At 43.9% G+C, this 22,713-nt stretch overlaps 1 protein-coding gene across 1 annotated transcript in view; it reads left to right on the forward strand.

Annotated features, from left to right (window-relative positions):
* The window catches only part of LOC122807606 (TRAF interacting protein), a 676,961-nt gene that overhangs the window by 184,218 nt on the left and 470,030 nt on the right, over positions 1-22,713 (forward strand). Inside the window, exon 5 of the mRNA XM_044078516.1 lies at positions 6,206-6,333. Coding sequence (XP_043934451.1) covers positions 6,206-6,333 — 128 coding nt within the window. The remainder of the gene's footprint in view (positions 1-6,205; positions 6,334-22,713) is intronic.

Here is a 22,713-nt window from a genome sequence, read left to right on the forward strand (position 1 = left end):
ACAGAACAAAGGGTCACTAATCCATCTACAGTGGCAGCTTCTGCACCTAACACTGTGGCTGATAGGATCCCATTCAGACACCTTTACAATGAGGACGTGGTCAGTGCCCTGCAGGAAGCCAGGAAACCAAATACATGGAAATCATAAGTGGAAACGTTTCACTATGTGGTGTCATAAACGACAGCTGGACCCTCTTCTCAGCGAAACCCCTCTAGTGCTGTCCTGTTTGTGTGAGCTACTAAAGACTGGATTGGCTTATTCTTCCATCAAAGCCCATCTGTCTGCTTTTTCTGCATGCCTGCCTCTGGATCCGCCATTAGCATCCAGACTTCCTTAAAAATCTCTTCTTCAAGGGAGTATTTCACCTTAGGACCCCCAGGAAACCTTCTCCCCTGCCTTTGGGGTCTTAACTACGTGCTCGAGAAGCTTATGCTACTGCCCTTTGAGCCAGCTGATAAAGCTTCGTTAAAGCATTTAACCAAGAAAACTATTCTGTTAGTGGCCCTAACTTCAGCCAGAAGAGTGTCTGAACTCCAAGCCCTTATGGCTATTCCTCGTTTTTCACAAGGACAGGGTCACTCTATCAGGACTAACCCATCCTTCATGCCCAAGGTAGTTAATGACCTGTCCCTCAATCAGGCCATACACCTACCTGCCTTTTTTCCCAAACCCACAAGGAGACAGTGAGTGTGTGCTGCATTTCCTGGATGTACACGGGCAAATCAGATCCTACCTGCACCATACCAAGCCTATCAGACAGGCTGACCAAATTTTTGTATCCTTTCACCCCAGAGCCCTGGGGAAGACTGTGACCAAGCAGACTATTTCTACTTGGATCTCCAAGGCCATCACCTTCTGTTACCAATTCCATGATAAGTCTCTGCAGGGTACAATTAAGGCTCATTCCACAAGAGCAATAGCCTCTTCAGGTGTCTTCAAGGGCCTGAATACCTCTTCTATCCTGGAAGCTGCTACTTGGTCTTCAGGTTCACACCTTCACCAAACACACTACAAACTTGACCACCTCTCCAGTTCCAGGGCAGGGTTCACCAGGGCTATCTTTTATGGATTCCTGGAATCTGCCTCTAGACCACCACCCCAATCTCAGTGAGCTTTGGCACTCATCCATATGCAGAATACTGCAACATGGGAACAGAAGGACATAGAGAAGTTGTGTAAAATCTTACCATAAACATAGATGTCCTTCTCTTCCCTGTTGCAGTATTCCTTCCCTCCCTCCCCTCCTGTCAGCAAATGATTTCCCTTCCTGGGGTTTCTGTTCTGAGGGCTGGTGAGTGCCGATGTCACCTTTATGGCCCACGAAATCTTGCCTACGGTCAGACATCTCACTCACCACAGAGAGACTGATAGCTTTTGGATACTGGTCATACGTACGCAAGACTGAAGGGTAAACCCATATGCAGAATACTGCAACATGGACGAGAAGGGCATCTATGGTTATGGTAAGATTTTTACACAACTTTTCTTTTTTTGCGGTTTTTGGAGCTGGCTCTGCTACTTCCTGGGTAGTCCTACCAGTGGATGAGATGGTGGAATGATTTCCATCCAGGCTTGGAAGGATCTGGATGGCACAGAGGCAATCCCAAAATGCAAATACCTGGTGGTGCCAAAGGATCATGCCCCAGTAGATTCTGTAGTGGTAGCAGCTGCCACCAAGAAGCAACTTGCCGAACAGAATGCATCTGTCCATCCCCCAAACAGAGTCCAGGATGCTAGACTTTGGGAAATGCATTTATGCTTCAGTGACCTTTGCCATGAGATCACTGAACTGTTTGGCATATGGAACTGGATTTCTGAGAGACTTGAACAAGTTCACAGGGTACATGCCTGAGGAAGACAAGATTGTTTCTTTGAAACTGGCCACCCTACAGTCCCTTTCAGTTTCTCTGTGAGGCTGATTTCTCATGCCTTGGAGGGAGCTTCGAGAGTAGTGGGTTCAGGAATTGCCATGAGACTGCATGCTTGGATGCACATTTGATTTTGTGGAGCCCTTCAAGTCATCATTCATCTGTGCTTCCTTTGATGAATCCACCTTATTTGGCCCTAAGGTGAAAGAAACTCTGTCTAGGAGTGAGCAGGATGGGAAGACATTATCTGCCATAGGGATATGCTTCTAAACCCCTCAAAGGACCTTTTCATGGAACCAGAAAGGGGGTAGGAAGATTTGGTTCTGCAAGTTGCAAGGGTCTTCCCAGGACTCCTTTGGGAACAGGTCCCCCTCCGTCCTGGCAGAGGAAAACTAACAGTAGACATCTCCCACATGACAGAAGAGGCCTGCAACACCAAGGCTTCAGAGGTCTTTTCTCTGAGGAGCCTTTTCTGCCCTCTTGAAAGTTTGCCTGACTGCTGCGCCTTGAGGCAGTCAGGAGGGCATCTATCCATGCACCAAGATTCTTGGACAGCCATCACCAAAGATACTTGGGTGTCGAGGATAATATCCAGAGGCTGCCACATTTGGCCCAGAAAAATTTCCAATGTTCTACCCAGTCAAAGGAATGTACTAGCTGCAGAAATGGAAAAACTACTGGCAAAGAGTCATCCAAATGACCCTCCTAGAGCCGCATGGATTTGGAACTTACTCCATGTTTTTTTTGGTGCCAAAGAAAAACTGGGACCCAAGACCAATCTTGGATCTCGGAGACTTGAATCAATTCATCAAACATTCTAAGTTCCGAATAGTCATGGTTCAATCCATTCTGTTGCACAAAGATGATTGGGTTTGCTGAAAGATCTCCAGGATGCATACTGGGTATGCTGAAAGATCTCCAGGATGCATACTGGTTATTCTGAAAGATCTCCAGGATGCATACTATCACATCAAAATAGAGAGGTGATCCAGGAGATGCCTACACTTCTAACTGGGAGACCGTCATTACCAGTTCAGGGCCCTGCCCTTTGGCCTCACCACAGCCCCCAGGGTGTTCACCAGGTGCATGGCAGTGGTCGCAGCTCACTTGAGATCACTAGGATTCCTGGTATTTCTGTATCTTGTTGACTGGCTCATCTGCTCCCACCAACCTTCTACTGATTCAAGCCAGGGACTACTTGCGCCTATTATGTCTTCAACTGGGAATCACAGTGAGCTATGTTAAGTCTTAGCTGTTACTCATGCAAGTCCTGGAGTTCATTGGTGCTTGTTTGAATATGGTGGCACAGATCGCAAACTTACCAGCAAGCATACCACATTGTCTTTTTCATTTCCTCCCTCTCCTCCAGCAGGGTTAGTAGTGCATCTTCTTGGATCTATGGCAGTTTCCATAACTGTAATACCTTTAGCAAGGTGTATTACACAAGGGTACTGCAGTGGATGCTTGCAGTAATATCCCATGAAAACACTGATGTGGATTACAGTTATTGCACAGAACACAGAGCCTGGTGGATCACCACAAAATAAGTTTCTCAGGGTCCCCCTTTTAACCTTCCAGCTCCCCAAACCACAGTGACTACAGGCATCTCCCAGCTAGATTGGGAGGGCATTACTTGGGAAGGATACTCCAGGGAACTTGGTCTCATTTGGAGGTTAGTCTTATCAGTTTCCAGGAAAGGGAGAGCAGTCCTATTAACATTACATGCATTTCATGATGCTGTCCCTCCAGGGATAGTTGCTGTTCAGACAGACAATATGTCTGTAGTCTGGTACATCAACAAACTGGGGGGAATCTGATCCTACCCATTGTGTCGAGAGGCATTGAGAGTATGGCAGTGGGTGATCTGTTCTGGTTGCTTTCTTTTTGACAGCACATATCCCAGGGAAGTCCATAAGCAGACAAACTGTGCAGGTAGATTGTGCTCCCTCATTAGTGGTCTCTCAACGCTGTAGTGGTTGAAATGATTTTTCTTCAGTGGGGCCGATCGTGCTGTGTCCTCTTCACTTCCACTCTTGCCTCCAAGTTCAGCAGGTACTTCTTTCTGATCCCGCTAGTGGGGGGATCACTGACAGACTCTGATTCATGATCAGCCCCCTGGTCTTTATGCCTTTCCTCCCATTCCTCTCATTCCCAAATTTCTTCAGAAAGTCTCAGTGGAAAAGCCAGGGGTGTTGGGTCCATCTTTGGATCTACTGTCTCAGCCATCAGGGGATGACTCTTCCAGACATTTGGTTGCTCAAGTTAACTGTATAGTTTTTCCACTTCCAGTGGTGAACAGAAATTCAAAGCTTTCTTCCCCAATTCGACACATCCTCTCAGAAGGATTCTGCTAGAAAGATTTAAAAGAGCAAATGGAAAAAACTTTCCGTTTGGGCTCTGCAAACACTAGACCCATTTTCAGTACCTGTTCCAGCTACCCTTGATTTTCCTGCCTCCATTTCAATAGCGGAGCTATTAGTTATTTTATCATAATGGGATAATGCTCCAACTTGCAGTTGTCTTTAATTTTCACATAGGAGAAAACAGTTTGTCCTTGACATCAAGACTATGTAAATCCTTTCTCAATGGTACCTTCTTGCTGTTGCTGCCTGTTAGAGTTCCTACTTCTATATGGCATTTAACAATACTACTTTAAGCTCTGACTCGGTACTCCTTTGAGCCGTCTGCTAAGGTGGACTTTTTCTCTTGGAAAACCATTTTTCTGGTTGTGATCACAATGGCCAGGTGGGTATAAGAACTCTAGGCTGTCTGTTCCCATCTGTCGTATCTGATCTTTCACAAGGACAGGATGTCCCCTTCATACTAGTCCTTCCTTTTTACCTAAGGTGGCTTCAGAAACTGCTATAGATCAAGTCAGTCCACCTTCCTATTTTCTTTCCAAATAAGTCAAACAAAGAAGAATATTTGCGGCACATGTTGGATGTTCACAGAAAGCTTAAATTCTGTCTCCACAGAAACAAAGATTTCAGAAAATCGGATCAGCTATTTGTTTCCTTTTACAAAGCCAAATTGGGCAAGGTAGTCTCAAAGTTAATTTGGCTAATTGGTTCACTGACTGCATTTTATTTGTTCATTGGAAGGAAAGATTAACATTACCTAAACTGCCTAATGCTGATTGTACCGGATCTGTGGCCACATCCTATGCTTTCTGGTACAGAGCTTCCATATATGATGTTCGTGGAGCTGAAGCATGGTCTAATAGGCATACCTTATATTGCTCATTACAAACTGGACATATTTCCTAGTGATAGGTTTGCATTTGGCTCTGCCATGCTCCAGAATATCCTTCCTTGAGGAACACCCTGATGTTTCTCTAGCTGTGGACTCTGTCCTATTACTTGAGGAGCTGACAATAAAGACAACATCTGGTTATGAAAGTTACGTACTCATTATAATGATGCGTCTGTGTGTGTTTTCATGCTTCTGCAACCTCCCGCCCTCCAACCCACTTCCTTTGTGAAAGATTAACATTTGGACTTCTGTTATGTCCTGAGGAGTGTTGTCCCTCCTGCCTTTCCGATGAGCTGCAGCCTTTTTCTTCCTTTCCTTCTAGTCCATCTGGAATTTGATTTGTCGTTCCACTGCCTTCTTACTGTGTTGTGATGTGGGAAAACAGGTGGAATAGAGGGCAAACACGATCTCCGGTAACCCAGGTTGGAGAGGGGATCATGGGCAAGGGTAAGAGCTCAAGCTACATTGCCAAAGTCTATGCAAGTGGCCAAAGCTGGATCCAAGGTCGGATCCAAAACCCATATCGTGAAGAATGATGAAAACCGACAACATAGTTGCATCGTTATGGTGAACTTTCATTTATGGTTTAACTATGCAATTACACTGTTGCTGAAGTAAACAACCTTTTGTGGCAGATTTGCTTGTTTTCTTTCCATCTGTTTTTCACTCCCACTTTGTTTTTACAAAATTCAGGGCTTTGCTTTTAAGTGCATATGCCTACATATCTTTCTGAGTAGGTACTTTATTAAACCCAGTGACACTAAAATAGAAATAGGATTTTTAGGCAGGTGTGAAACATTTTGTGAATATTGGCTGTGATGTGGTCAGAGTTTAAAGATTACGTTTTAGCAAAATTATCATGAGAGATATGTTCCTTGTTCATGTAATTTTTTAGACTTTCTTTTGAGGTAAATTTTATAGCCTTTTGGGGCCTCTAAAATTGATGTGTTCTAGGCCTTGAAGTAAGTAGGAATAATGTTATCAAATTCAGTGTTTCAGATTCAGCGTTATCATTTGGTATCTGTAAACTGAACGTTTTAATGCTTAAATAAATTAATTTGTACTTATGTGTTGTTTCTCAACAGATAAGGAGAAAAGAGAATATCAGTCTATTATTGACACCTTGCGAGACAGCCTTGATCAACGAAATGCAATTATTGAGTCGTTAAGGAAAGAGCTTGGCGAGTCAGATATGCTGTGCTCAGCCCTCAGAGTAAGCAAGCAATGTTTATATTTCTAAGTCATTTATCTGAAGTTCACATGCATGAGTGTATGTGTGAAGATGTGTGCATGCATCTTTTTGTACAAGTGTGTAAACTTTTGCACATTTAGATATGCATGCTTAATTACATATTTTCCATTGCTGGTTAAAAAAAAAAAAAAGTCAATTTACGTAATCTATACAGGTGTCAGTTTTTTTGGTAGTAATTGTTTAAGAAAATGTTAAAGATTAGCTCTGCTGTTGTGTACGTTTTTGATGCTCAGGCCTTATCAGTGTCCACATCATGTTTCTGTAAAATGCTGGCAACCTCAGGAGTGAATTCTAATCCAGAGCACACTGCTTTACTACCTGTCGGGATCCAGAGCACACTGCTTTACTACCCGTCAGGATCCAGAGCACACTGCTTTACTACCTGTCGGGATCCAGAGCACACTGCTTTACTACCCATCAGGATCCAGTGCACACTGCTTTACTACCCATCAGGATCCAGTGCACACTGCTTTACTACCTGTCGGGATCCAGAGCACACGGCTTTACTACCCATCAGGATCCAGAGCACACGGCTTTACTACCCGTCAGGATCCAGAGCACACTGCTTTACTACCTGTCAGGATCCAGAGCACACTGCTTTACTACCTGTCAGGATCCAGAGCACACTGCTTTACTACCTGTCAGGATCCAGAGCACACTGCTTTACTACCCGTCAGGATCCAGAGCACACTGCTTTACTACCCGTCAGGATCCAGACCACACTGCTTTACTACCTGTCGGGATCCAGAGCACACTGCTTTACTACCCATCAGGATCCAGAGCACACTGCTTTACTACCCATAAGGATCCAGAGCACACTGCTTTACTACCCATCAGGATCCAGAGCACACTGCTTTACTACCCGCCAGGATCCAGAGCACACTGCTTTACTACCTGTCAGCATCCAGAACACACGGCTTTTACTACCTGTCAGCATCCAGAACACACGGCTTTACTACCCGGCAGGATCCAGAGCCCATGGCTTTACTACCTGTTGGGTAGATTTGACAGTTCCATCCCTCAGAATTAAGTTAATTTGAGCTTTCATTACAAATCTGAGCCATTTTCACTTTTCTTACGAATATACTTTTGTTTTGTTTATATATTTTTTTTGTTTGATAATTGGGTGGGTAAAGTGGTCTGAAGATACTTTTTATCCAAAGACGGGACAAATTTTATGAGAAAGACGAGATACAAGCATATACATGGAGCAACATAAATGTTGCAATAAAAGAAAAAATCCTTGAGACTGTGAACCATTTCCTTGTGAAATATCAATATTAATTCAGTAATAGCAGTTGGATCCTGTTTACTTTAGTCGTACCTTGTAGAAACATATTTATTTATATATGTACTGTTATCTATGTATTATTTTTGGGGTGGATTATTTTAACTGTAAATTTTCTGTTTGTGTCTTGTCATTTAACTGTTTTTGTGTTGATTACATTTTGAGTTACTTCCTTACTCTTAACTATGGAGTAAAGAAGGAATATTTTGTTAGAGGCAGTGTCGCTATGAATTTTGCTGTTATTCTGCAGATGTCTAAAGCAGCTTGTTTGTGTCAAGTGGTTTTCACTGTTACGTATAACCTGCTAAGGAAATGTGTGGCAAATAGTAGCTGAGGTTGCTTTCCAAATAAGGTGCCTTCAGTTACTGTTAAGTAATGAATGTCTGAAAGCTGAAAAAAAGTTAGAAGTTTGGAGGTATGTTACTGATTTGGAAAGAGACAGTTCTGAGAATGAATCTTATGCTTTCAGGCAGAGGATAAGAGCACTGTTTTGGAGATGCCTGCAGAGGCTCGAGCCATGATGCAGTTAGGGATAAACGGGTTCAGGCCCCCAATACATTTGGTTTGGGACACATGACTGAAGTGACATTCAGCTGCAGAGACACATGGCTGTTGCAAATTCCCAGTGGGCAAAGAGAAGCATTCAGCACCATGCCAACAGTTTCAATAATCAAATGCACAGGCAGAAAGTAATGTCCATGGCTTCCAAGGCACCAAGAGATGGCAGGCAGTAGGGCAGGCATCAGCAGCAGGCTGCCCAGTGAGCATGTGCATGGCAGTACCGATATAGTGCCTAATGGGCAGTGCCTTTTATAATGGTCTGTGCGTGTGGACTGTCTGGGGAACATTACTAAACCACATAGTGAAGCATAAGTGTGACTACTGTTGCATACAGGATTTCCTCCATGCTGTAGCACACTTCATGTTGTACTTGCATAAGCACCTACTGTACACCACGCACAACACACATTGCTTCCCCTACCCACATGCAGTTATTTATTGAAGCTGTGGGCATAGTGCTGTTTGCCCACAAGAAATTTGCAAAAGCCACATGTTCTGCAGCCGAATGTGACTTCAGCTACGTGTCCCCAAGCAAATGTATTGCAGGAAAATGTTTCACTGCCTAGGATCCTGAATCCAGGATAAACTAAAGGTTTTTCTAAGGGAAATTATAGCTTGATCATGTACAGTTCGTAGACTGATAGCATTGTCAACCAAGCCAGACAAAAGTCAAACGTACATTCTTGTGATCCATAGTCAGACAACACCATCCATTGATTACTGTTCCATGGCAGGTCATGTTGATGGACTTGAGAAAACTGTCCTTTCTCTTCAATGCCTTTTATGTTGCTGAACAGTGAATAATGAGTGGTTATTAGATACAAACAGCTGTTACTGTATGCTCAGATTTCATTTGTGCATCTGTGAAATTGGCTGTTAATTGTATTCTTAGTGAGAAAACAGGTCATAGCAGCAGCAACAGGGGCGTCAGGTAGAACATGATATTTTTTTTATCTTTACAGACCAAAAATTTGTTTGGAATTGTGCTGATGTTCATTGTGCATACAGCTGCAGTCATAACAGATGGGTTCTCCTGCTGTCAGGCGGGTCCTCGGTCGGCCGAATTCCAAAGTCTAGGCCCGGCGTCGGTTGTCGTCGCTTCTTCCCTGACGTCAGTGCGACAGGGGTATAAAAGAACCAGCCGACGCCATTTTCTTCAGTCTTTCTTGCGTAGCGGTGCCGAAGCAGAAGCAGTTCGCAAGTGCCGGTCGGCCAGCTCCTGAAATTACGAAAATTTTGCAACGAAGTCTTCTTGAAAGCTAAGTACCCGTTGAAACTTTTCTTGCCTCAGACCGATGTCAGACAAAGTTAATAATTGTATTTCATGTGAGAAGCAAATACCGCATAAGGATTTTCATTCCCTCTGTATTCCTTGCTTAGGCCCAGACCATGACATCTCGGTCTGTCGTTTTTGTGCTACATTCAATAAACGCACCATTAAATGTTGGGCGGAGTTCGCCCAGCATTATTTTGGCAAAAAATTTAACTATATTATGTCGTCGGATACTCTGACTCCAGTTTTGTCTAAAAAACGCAAAGATAAGGACTGACACACGAGGTCCACGGCCTCTACCGACACCACGCCAAAGCCGACTACAGGTGGTCCGGTTCTCAGCGAGGCGCCTACGCAGCCCCTGACTACCGACGACACTTCTTTGGCGGTGTCTTCTGTGCCCAAGGTCGCTGGCTCCTCTGCCCACACCCAGACTACAGATACCGAAGCCACTCTTGGTGGTGAATCTCAAAATGTAGACAGGTCTGCCTCCTCTCAAGGTGTCTTCAGACCTTCCTCTTCTTTTTCCATCAAGGCTTTCACTAAGTCTAAAGCAGCCATGCATTCTAAGAGACAAGCTACACAGGGCCTTTCTCCAGGCCCCATGCCTAAAAAACAGATGCTCAAAATGGCTGAGGATTTAATTAATCTTATCAGGGGTTCTCAACCCCCCCCCCCAGACAAAAGGCCCAGAGTGGAGGAAGAATCCCCCTCCTCTGACCAGGCCTCCATTATATCAGAGCACTCTGATGAACAGGAACATTCTTACTCCCCTTTTGAAGATTCTGATGCAGAGGAGTCCATTCCCTCTGTCCCCCCCCCCCCCAAGAGGATTACTCATTTGGGGAAACCTTGCATACCTTAAGGGAACACTTCCACTGGGAAGGCCAAGAGTACTCTGATTCAAAGAAAAGGCTTAGGGATTTTCTCTTGCTACCTCAGCACAGGCCTCTGGCTATACCTCCTGTCTTAGACATACTAGATGATGTGTACTCGGAGGCCTGCCTTAACCCGGATTCTTTACCTCCAGCCCCTGTCAAGCCTGACAGGTACTACCGGGTTCCTGACTCGCACCAATTTTTATACAAAAGCCATGCGGCTGACCCAGAAACTATCTCACAGGGTCCAAAAGGAATTAAGGCCTCCACTGCTAAAAATCCATTACTTTCCGAGAGTGATTCCAGATCCTTAGAAAGGTGGGGAAAAAAGGTATATACCTCGGCCACCTTAACCATGAGGGCATTAAACTGTCAGTTCCATATGCTAAAGTACCAGCAGTTTCTGTTATCACAATTGAGAAGTAAAATGTCACAACCTGAACAACCAGACTTGAAGGAGTTGCAGGATTTGATGCATAGTGCAGAACAAGTGGGTAAACATACCTTGCAATGTGGTTTTGATGCTCTAGAGGCCTCATGTAGAGCTGCGGTTACAGGATCAGTGATACGTAGATATGCCTGGCTCAAGGAACAAACCTTACCAGATCATGTCAAAGCTAAATTGCTAGATGCCCCTCTTCAAAAGGATGTATTATTTGGTGTTAAAGCTGAAGAGGTATTAAAGAAAATGGAGGAAAAAGCTAAATCAATGCAAACAGTGAAGGATTTTCTACAGGTACAACCTCCACGTTTCAGTAGAAATTGGCCTTCCAAAAATTGGTCCTTTCCAGCCACGGACAGACCCCAAAGAGGTAGATACAGGCACCCGAGGGGCAGAGGGCAATCTCAAGGATCGTATAGAGGCAGACAATGGCAAGCTCCTACACAAAGAGGTGGTGAGGATAGTTCGCAGCCATTCAGAAAGCAAGCCCAATGACTTTCCCCTTTGCATGCCAAGCAAGGCTCAAATGGCAGCACCCTTAGGCGGAAAACTGGCATTGTTTTCAAAAAATTGGCATATTGTCACAAAAGACAAATGGATCCTGGACATTATAAACAGAGGCTACAGATTCCATTTTCACACCCTTCCAAAAATGAGAGGCATGCCAAACCTGCCACACAATCAAAGGGCAGAGGCACAAAAACAGATTTCAGATCTCATGGACATGAAAGCTATTCAAGAGGTACCTACTCACGAACAAGGTCAAGGCTTTTATTCCAGACTATTCCTGGTACCAAGGAAGGGAAAAGATTGGAGACCTATTTTGGACCTATCCATCCTAAACACATTTTTACTCGCACCAAAATTCAAGATGCTCACTTTACAGCAGCTTCTTCCCATGCTGGGCAAGGAGTCTTGGCTGGTAACATTGGACCTCAAGGAGGCATACCTGCATGTCCCAATCAGACAAAATTGCAGAAGATACCTCAGATTTCTTGCAGGTTCAACCCATTATCAATTCTCTGCATTGCCCTTTGGCTTATCTACTGCGCCCAGAGTATTCACGAAATGCCTGGCATCAGTAATTGCCTACTGCAGACTTCAAGGGATACAAATATACCCATATTTGGACGACTGCCTGATCCAAGCGGACAGCAAGCACATTCTTCTGAAACATCTGGCTTATGTAATAATGTTGTTGAATTCTCTGGGATACACTGTCAACAAAAAGAAATCAAGGCTGATACCCTCTCAGAAAATAATTTTCCTGGGTGCCAACTTGGACACAAACACCCAGATGGCCGACCTCACACCAGAGAAGCAGGGGCAACTAACGCAATACTTCAGAACACTAGCAGATTTTACCAGGCTGACTGCAAGGAAAATCCTGCAGGCTCTGGGATTCATGGCCTCTTGCATCCTACTAATCCCATGTGCAAAGCTGCATATGAGGAAACTTCAATGGTACCTGAAAAACCTATGGTCTCAACACAGCCACAGTTTGGAAACAATAATACCACTAATTCCATGTCTTCAAAAGGAATTTCTGTGGTGGGCTCAAGCATGCCAAGCAAGCACATGTCTCCCATTCTGCAAGCCTCAAGCAAATCAAGTCATCACAACAGACGCCTCGGACTACGCCTGGGGGGCGCACATGACAGATCGGTGCATTCAAGGCAAATGGTCCCAAAAAGAAAAACACCTTCACATCAATCAAAAGGAAATGCTAGCAGTAATAAATGCTATTATAGCTTTCAAAGACCTTCTGCATCCAGGTCAACTATTGATAAGGACAGACAACACGACCGTAATGTGGTACATAAACAAACAGGGAGGAACCCATTCATACCCCCTATGCAGACTGGCCATGTCACTTTGGAACATGGCTCTGGAATTACAAATCGAGCTTCAAGCACAGTACTTGCCAGGCAAGGAAAACATGCTGGCAGACAACCTAAGCAGAAATGTGACAGATCCACACGAATGGAAGTTGCATCCTCAAGTTTTTACAGAAATAATTCAAGCATGGGGCAGGCCAGACATAGATCTCTTTGCCTCCCACAAAAATCACCAATTGACAAAATTCTGCTCAAGGACTTTTCATCCAAAGGCCTGGAGAGTGGACGCTCTCTCTTTCAGTTGGACAACAATGACAGTTTATGCCTTTCCATCTCTTCCTCTGCTGCCCAAAGTTCTATTAAAAACCAGAGCAGACAGACCAAAGATGATTCTCATTGCTCCAGACTGGCCAAGACAACACTGGTACCCACTCCTGAGGAGCCTGACGCATTCCCCACCATGGACCCTACCTCTAATGCCTCTTCTTCTGACTCAGCACAGCTTCAAAACTCTTCACAGTCAGCTGAAAACACTCAATCTGGCCGCATGGAAGATTCCTTAACATCACAACAGACCCCACTCTCCAAGGAGGTGCAGGATGTCATTTTGGAGGCCAGAAGGCCGTCTACTAGAAAAGCCTACACCGCAAAATGGAAGCGGTTTTGTGCCTGGAATGAGAAAAAGGGCCAGAATCCTGGAAAACTGAATTTACCTCAAATATTACAGTATCTAGCTGAACTGCTAAGCAGTGGACTTTCATTCTCCTCCATCAAAATCCATGCCTCAGCCATTTCTGCAGAATACAACACTGATCCACCTTTATTCTCTCACCCCCTCTTGAGACAGTTCCTCAGAGGGGCTAAGAATATAAAACCCCCAAGGAAACAACCAATACCTGCTTGGGACCTCAATTTCATACTAGAAAAGCTGACCTTGCCTCCTTTTGAGCCAGCTGCCTCAACAGATTTGCAATATTTGTCATGGAAAACAGCTTTCCTTCTGGCTATTACTTCAGCTCGTAGGGTTTCGGAACTACAAGCCCTCATGGCTGTGCAGCCTTTTATCATCTTCCATCAGGACAGAGTTTCCTTACGAACCAACCCGTCCTTTACGCCAAAAGTGGTATCCAGGGTAGCTTTGAATCAGGCTATACACTTACCTACCTTTTATCCTAATCCTCAAAACAAAGGGGAGAGATTATTACATTCCTTGGACATCCACAGACAACTGCATTATTATTTGGACAGAACAAAGCTTTTCAGAAAATCAGAACAGCTCTTTGTGTCCTATGCTATAGGAGCTCAAGAGAAGCCTATTTCCAAACAGACAATCTCAAAATGGATAGCCCACTGCATACGCTTTTGTTACTCTTTTCATGGCAAAACTGTACCTGCAGGCATCAGATCTCACTCCACAAGGGCCACACCTACCTCTGCAGCTTTCCTCAGAGGAGTTCCTACCAAAGATATTTTGGAAGCAGCCACTTGGAGTTCTGTGCATACCTTCTCCAAGCACTACCACCTACCATTATACTCCAAAACTAGAGCAGGCTTTGCCAATGCAGTCTTGCAGGGCATCCTGGCTCCTCCTAGTTCCAACTAGTACCTACCACCCCTTTCTTAGCTTTGGGATTCTACCCATCTGTTATGACTGCAGCTGTATGCACGATGAACATAGTACAGTTTTGTACCTACCATAAATGTAGATGTTCGAGTGCTAATACAGCTGCAGTCCAGGTTTCCCTCCCTCCTTCCCCTCTGGGGACAGGCCTATTGGCTAACATCTCCTCATACTACCTGACTGGGGTATTCTTTTATGGTGTATTTGCTTGCAACTAATGTATTTTGATTATATGACATTGCTTTTTTACACAAATTTATGTATTGCCTTCCTTCTGGGGGCACCTGACATCTGGGGCAAGAAAAACTGAAGAAAATGGCGTCGGCTGGTTCTTTTATACCCCTGTCGCACTGACGTCAGGGAAGAAGCGACGATAACCGATGCCGGACCTAGACTTTGGAATTCGGCCGACCGAGGACCCGCCTGACTGCAGGAGAACCCATCTGTTATGACTGCAGCTGTATTAGCACTCGAACATCTACATTTATGGTAGGTACAAAACTGTACTTTTGTTAGACCACATTTCGCTGGTCAAAAAACTGTGTCCACACATGCTTGTGAAGTTAGTGTATTGGTCTTATTTGTAGGTATATTGTGGCATCTACTGGGTTAAGTGCCAAGCTGTATTTGTATTGTTCTCGTGTCTTATAAATTTGAGCGTTTTCTAAATAAAAAAGCTTTGTAAACTTTTTAATTAAACCACAGTCAAAATATGTTCAGTGCATCTTTTAAGGACATTGCTGTGTTAAGGGTAGCATAAAGTGCCCATTAAAGTCTATGGACTCACTCGCGCTTTCCTTACATTGATGTCACTGAGGTTAAAGTTACCATTTTGCTCTCAATTACATGATTATAGTCAAATTGGTGTTTTAAAAAGCCCCCCCCCCCCCCCCCGACAAAAACATTCACTGATGGGGCAGAAATGATGTGTAGCATTTTGTGCACCATGTTTTGGTATCAAAATCCCTTTAGATGAGGAAACTTTACACTGAAATGTCATGCTGGCCTCAGTATAGCCTATTAAAAATATTATTGCAGAATCCTTTGCTTTGTTGTCACTGGCTGTGTCCATTCATTGTATGTGAGGGAAACCAGCTAGTTAATTAAATTAGGGAATTAAAATAATGATGTGAACTTAACATAACCCACAAACCAACTTCCACAATTTTCGGGTTTGTGAATGGTTGTAAATTCATCAAAAAAGCAACCGTTCCAGTGAAATTTTGTTAGACAAAACAGCAGATTGAAACAAATGTAATTGCAGAAGGTAGTCCCTTTTTAGCATGGTATGATGTCAAAATAAGCTGGAGCTGTTCAAGGCATTAGAAATGACAAAGCAGTGGGCTCGAATTAACATCAGGGCATTACTGTTTTAACACTGAGACAGTCCTGAAAGTGATGTTTTGGTAGTCAGGAATTATTGACAAATGCAGCAAAGCAAAACATTCATAGGCAGTTTGAATACATCTCTCTCGCAGTGAAACTTTTAACAGCTGTAAAACCTGCATAACTTTCTTGGGTGGCGTAAGCCAGGGAACCTTGTTGGCTAGGATTACATAGGCCCTTGGGCTGATAGCCTATTACCTACCTATGAACCTATAAAAGGTAGTAAGCCTAAGATGGTTATGGAACTGACATAGGGTTGTGCCTAGGTCCCTTGTGGACAAGGGTAGTCTGTAACATACTGAAGGCATAGGCACAAACCAATGCCATCCTCTTACCCCTAGAGGCTGTATATTAGGTAAAATTGGGTTATATTGACTAGGCTTGTAAGGGCTCTTAAGCTGTTAGCCTAGAGGTCTCCTATGAACTTATAAAATTTGCTGTAAAATGCAATAGATTTGCATTAAATAGAATTAAATGTATGGCTCGTTTACATGATTGATTTTACCCTTTTCAAAGCAGGAATGTGATCACAAAAAAGACTACTGAAATACTAAAATGTTTTCTTCTTCCCTGGAGAAGTGTTTGTGGATTGTTCCAGAAGTTATATAGTGGCAATGAAAACATGAGAGAGATGAAAATTCCAACACCAAAAATAAGACTGTGTGCATTCCACAGACTAATAAATTGTGAGAAAGGCATAACCAGATACTCGTGTTGTTAAGACTAGTGCTAGTGGTCGGAAAAATGCCCTAGACTAGGCTCTTTTGGTGAAGAACTCCATGTGTGCTGTGTACATGGCTATAGCCTTTATTAAACTGTATATTAAAAAAATCCAAATTTTCGTAATTACATGTACTTGAGGGTACTGTAATTGAATGCTTGAGTAGGGTGACAACTTTGTGCACTACATACTGCATGTAGAGCATTTATTGAGCAGAATTCTCAGACAGGATTAAGAGACCCTTGTAGTAAACACTATGGATAAAATATACGAGACTGGGGACAAGGCGTACTGTAACACTTCAACTGTACTGAGTAGAAAGGTCTTGAAGTTGTCCTTGGACCAAATAATGAGGCTGCTTCAGGTGAAGTATGGAGTTGTGCGTACACGTGTTTCATCTGAGCATCAGGAAAACGATTAATGATCACGATGGAGATTTATCCTGTGGGCATGCAACTTTAGGGCATGGGTAAACAGAGTGAAGCAGAGGCAGCTAACAATTGCAGAGAAGGCATTGCAGGAGAAGCATCAGCAAACATACGAAACCTCTATACGGAGTTAACATTAAGCCTTTATTTGATGTCAAATTAGGCTGCAAATTGTGTGGCTGGAGAAACCAGTCCTCCCCATCATGACAGAAATCCTTGAGCATTTATGAAAGGTACATGCAGAAAGTGGTATAATCTGCAGTACAGTGAATCGAAGAAAAGCAGCTACAGGATCATCTGCTTTGTTGAAAGAATTTGTATTTAATACATGGGTGATGGAGAAGTCAACCCAGGTCCAGATGTAGGTGTGCTTGTACTGGACAATGTCCCTCTTCAATCTTCGTTCAGCTTTTCCCAGTTAGGAGTCGCGACAGCAGATACCTGTCTGCTCATGATTGGCAGTGGAGTTTTTATGGTGTGGAGTTGCCAGCCCAGCACCCAACCTTCCACAGAAGGCACACACATGTACGCAGTCACGCCTAGGGCCAATTTAGAGTGTCCAATCCACCTATAGCATGTCTTTGGGATGTGGTAGGAAACCGGAGCACCAGGAGGAAACCCACGCGGCCACAGGGAGGACATGCAGACTCGGCACAAAAGGCACCCCAGACGCTGGAGAACCTCTTGCTGTGAGGTGCAACACTAACCGCTGCACCACCACTGCCACCCTACAATGTCCCTCTTCAATCTGCCAGACAGAATTATCTAAATAACTGAAAAATTAAAATTCTTAAGAGTTATAAATATGGATCTAAAGTGGATTTCCATAAGATGAATATGTACCCTAAAAAACTCCAAGGACTGTCCATAGCTCGTCTAGTGACTAGCGTATTAATTAACTGAATATTTTTGCTTCTTAAAGGCTTCCCTTCAAATACTTTTCCAAGTCATTGAATTGCTTCTGAGCATTGTTTGATAAAACTGTTGGAAGTTAAGTCTACGGATAATTCCGCTTTGTTCGCTTAATGTAAACTTCCACATTGTTCTACATTGCTGGATCGCACATTGGCTATCTAATAGATCCTAAGTTATGAAGATTGCTGGTCCCCCTCCATGAACTGAAATTTGTAACTTGTAGGGGCTACAGGTATCAGTTCTGGGCTCTTTCCTGTTTGGCATTTATTTTGCAGCCATCCAAGCCAATATCCCAGAAGTGTGGTTGACCAAGCTGATGACCGCAACCACTGATACAAAACCGCTCCAGCAAGGACTGGAATATATACATTCATAGTGCTTCAAAAATTGTTTCAAGTTAAGTGAAAAAAGTACAGCATAGAGTTTGGCAGAAAGGTTGATGTTCTTCGTGTTTCACTGTTGCAGTCATCACATTTGGGTTATCTGCCTGCAGGTAGCCCTCAGCTGGCCTGAATACCAGAGTCTTGGGATTTCTGCGTCTGATGCTGTTGCTTCTTCCATGACGTCAGGTTATCAGAGGTATAAAACATGCAGCCGATGCCATTACATCAGTCTTTCTTGCCGTGCGGTGCCCGAAGCAGAAGCAGTTCGCAAGTGCCGGTCGGCTTACTCCTGAAATTTTCGTTTTTCGAGTTTCAGACCTGAAGTCTTCTAAAACATAAGTACCCCGTTGGGGATCCTTTTTTCTTGCTATAACCGATGTCAGAAAAAATTAATAATAGTCTTGTCTGTGGAAAGCAAATACCTCACAGAGATTTTCATTCTTACTGCATCACCTATCTAGGCCCAGACCACGACGTCCCTCGCTGTCGGTTTTGTGCCTTGTTCAACGCCCGTACTATTAGTCGTCGGGCAATTTTTGTAGCTAAATTCTTTTGCTCTCAATCTCCGTACTCCGAAATGGCATCGATGAGCCATCCAACTACCGATTTTCCAAAAAAGCGTAAGGATAAAGACAGAGACAGACCGCATAGGTCCAAAACTGTCGACGACCCTACCGCTAAGCTAGTCACCAGTCCGCCGGTACTTAGTGAGATGCTTTCGCAGCCCCTGATACCCGTTTCTACAGATTTGCAGGCCTCTACTGAGACCCATTCGGAGTCCGATATGCCGCAAGATGCTTCTTAGACTGTGGAACCTGCGGATGTCTCTACCTTGGATAGGTTCGGAGCCGCTGTGCAGGCACCGGCTTCTGAGGGTGTATTCAGGCCTTCCAATCTTCACATTAAACAGACTACTTCATTTCAAATGAAAAATACCAAATTTCTCAGGCCTAAAGTTCACACTACATGTAGGAAACAGACGACCAAAGCACATTCTTAGGCCCACAGGCCACAAAAACAAATGCTTAGAATGGCTGAAAATCTCATTACATTAATTAGGGGAAGCCAGCCTTCCCCCCATAAAGACTTAGAAATGATTTTCCTTCTGATTCTTCTGATCCCTCTGATTGCCATATCTACCTATGAGGATTCTGATGCAGAGGACTCCATTCCCTCTGCTTCCCCTCCAGAAGATTTTTCTTTTGGTGAAACCCTGCATACCCTTGGAGAGCATTTCCGCTGGGAGAGCCAGGACTACTCTCAGTCCAAAAAGGAGACTAAGGGAATTTTTAAACTTGCTACAGCACAGGCCTCTAGCTATCCCTCCTGTTCTGGAAATTGTAGATGTCTTGTAGATGTCTTCTTGGAATCTAGCATTACCCCTGATACTTCGCCTCCAGTTCCCGGGAAACTGGACAGGTACTACAGAGTACCTGACTCCCACAAATTCCTTTTTAAGAATCCTTCTGTAGATCCAGAGACCATTTCTCAGAGACCTAAAGGCATTAAGGCTACAACTGCCAAAAATCCTACCCCTTTGGACAGGGATTCCAGGGCTTTAGACAGATGGGGTAAGAAAGTATACACCTCTGCTAGTCTGGCCATTAGGGCTTTGAATTGCCAGTTCATATGTTAAAGTATCAGCAGCATATTATGGAACTAATTGAACAGAAAATTATGTTGATTCCTGAGTGTGCAGAACACAAAGATTTGCAAGAGTTGATGCATTCTGCTAACCAAGTTGGTAAACATAATTTGCAATGTGGGTTTGATGCCTTAGAAGCATCTTGCAGGGCTGCTGTCACTGGGTCTGTTCTTAGAAGGCATGCTTGGCTTAAGGAACAAAACTTGCCAGATCATGTCAAAGCAAAATTGCTAGATGCACCATTAAACCAAGAGCATCTATTTGGGAATAAAGCAGAAGTCGTCCTCAAAAGGATAGAGGAGAAAGCTAAATCTATGCAAACTGTTAAAGATTTCTTACAAGTACAGCCGCCTAGATTCAGTAGGCATTGGCCTTCGAAAAACTGGTCCTTTCCAGTTTCTTCCAGGCCTTCAGTCCAAGCCCAGGGGCAGCAGACCAAAAAGAATTCAGTCACGGGTTATGCACAGATCTAAGCAGTGGAGTGCTCCCATGTCCAAAACAGGGAGTAGTAAGCCACTAGCCTATGCTAAAATGGCGCAATGACTTGTACTTAACTCTTCCAAGCCTTGCCCAAGTACTTGCACCTTTAGGAGGGAAACGTGCCCTGCATGCCAAAAACTGGGAATGCATTACCAAGACAGATGGGTCTTAAACATTGTTTCCCAGGGATACAGATTCCCAGGGATACAGATTCCAGTTCCACTCACTCCCAACCCTAAGCAGATGGTCAGACCTTCCCCCAAACCAGTGGGCAGAGGCCCAAAAGCAAGTACTTTCTCTTCTCAGTATCAAGGCTGTTCAACCTGTCCCAACAGCACAAAGGGGACAAGGATTTTATTTCAGACTTTCTGTTCCCAGAAAAGAAAACTATGGGCGTTCTATCCTGGATCTGTCTATTCTCAACCACTTTCTGGTGGTTCCAAAATTCAAAATGCTTACTCTCCAACAGCTGCTTCCTATACTAGCCAAGGACTCCTGGCTAGCAACCCTAGACTTAAAAGAAGCTTATCTGCACATTCCCATAAGGGAATCTTGCAGGAAATGCCTGCGCTTCAGAGCAGGCTCTATGCACTATCAGATGTTTTTCGTGTTTCACTGTTGCAGTCATTACGTTTGGGTAATCTGCTGGCAGGTTGCCCTTAGTTGGCCTGAATAACAAAGTATTGGGTCCTGCGTCAGTTGCTGTCTCTTCTTCCATGACGTCAGGTTGTCAGGGGTATAAAACATGCAGCCGACGCAATAATTGCATTACTTGTGGGAAGCAAATACCTTATAAGGATTTTCATTTGTACTGTATTCCTTGCCTAGGCCCAGATCATAACATGCCTTGCTGTCGGTTTTGTGCTAGATTTAACAACGCACTATTAAGCGTAGGTATATTTTTGCTTCTAAATATTTTGGATCCAGATTTAATTACCCTGAAATGTCGTCGGTTAGCAATCTGACTACTGGAGTTCACAAAAAATGTAAAGAAAAAGATAGACACAGACCGTCAAGGTCCAAAACTGACGCCAAAACTTCTAAGCCAGTCGCCTGTTCGCCGGTACTCATTGAGGCGCTTTCTCAGCCCCTGATACCCACTACTTTTGAGTCGCAGGCCTCTACCAAGACCCATGCGGAGTCCGGTATGCCGCAAGATTCTCAGAGTATTGAACCCGCGGATGTGTCTCCCTTGGACGGGTCTGGAGCCGCTGAGCAGGCACCGACTTCTGAGGGTGTTTTCAGGCCTCAACATTTTTATATAAAACCGACGCCAGCCTCAAAAACAAGATCTAAAACATCATCTATGTCTAAAATAAGACGCATGAGCCCACGTGCTCAGGCCCCTATGCCTAAAAAACAGATTATCAAAATGGCTGAGGACTTAATTACATTGATCAGGGGCTCCCAACCCCCCCCGCTAAGAGGCTCCCAACCCCCCCTTGCTAAGAGGCTTAGGCAAGACACTGATTATGAATCTTCAGATCAGGTTTCCATTTCTTCTGATCAGGAATTTTCTATTCCACCCTATGAGGATTCTGATGCAGACGAATCTATCCCATCTGCATCTTGTCCTGAGGATTATTCTTTTGGAGAAACCTTGCATACTTTAAGGGAACATTTTCATTGGGAAAGTCAGGATTTCTCTGAATCAAAAAAGAGGCTTAAGGATTTCCTTCTTCTTCCTCAGCATAGGCCTTTGGCAATATCTCCTGTATAGACATTCTGGATGATGTGTTTTCGGAATCAAGCATGCCTCCTGATTCCCTACCTCCGGCTCCTAGTAAGCCAGACAGATATTACAGGGTTCCTGACTTCCACAAATTTCTATTGAAAAATCCTGCTGCTGATCCTGAGACTATCTCACAGGGTCCCAAAGGTGCAAAGGCCTCTACAACCAAAAATCCTACCCCCTCTGATAGAGATTCCAGGGCGCTGGATAGATGGGGGAAAGAAGGTTTATACATCTGCAACCTTGGCAATTAGGGCCTTAAACTGCCAGTTTCATATGTTTAAATATCAACAGCATGTTATGGGCTTATTGAAACAGAAAATTATGTTGATTTCTGATTGTGTGGAAAATAAAGAATTACAGGAGTTATTGCATTCAGCAGAACAGGTTGGAAAGCATACTTTGCAATGTGGTTTTGATTCCTTGGAGGCCTCTTGCAGGGCCACAGTTACTGGATCTGTGATTAGAAGGCATGCCTGGCTCAAGGAACAAAATCTGCTTGATCATGTTAAAGCTAAATTGTTGGATGCCCCTTTGCAGCTTGATACTCAAGGCAGAAGAGGTTTTAAAAAAAATGGAAGTCAAAGCTAAATCTATGCAAACTGTAAAAGATTTCTTACAAGTGCAGCCACCCAGGTTCAGTAGGCACTGGCCTACTAAAAATTGGTCCTTTCATGTGTCCAACAGAGCCCCCCAAAGCAAATCCAGGCGCTCAAAAGGCTCTAGATACCCATCAAAGGGTTCTTACAG

This window comes from Protopterus annectens, chromosome 7.part1 (assembly GCF_019279795.1).
Source record: "Protopterus annectens isolate FY-2018-M chromosome 7.part1, PAN1.0, whole genome shotgun sequence".
NCBI classification, from domain to species: Eukaryota; Metazoa; Chordata; order Ceratodontiformes; family Protopteridae; genus Protopterus; species Protopterus annectens.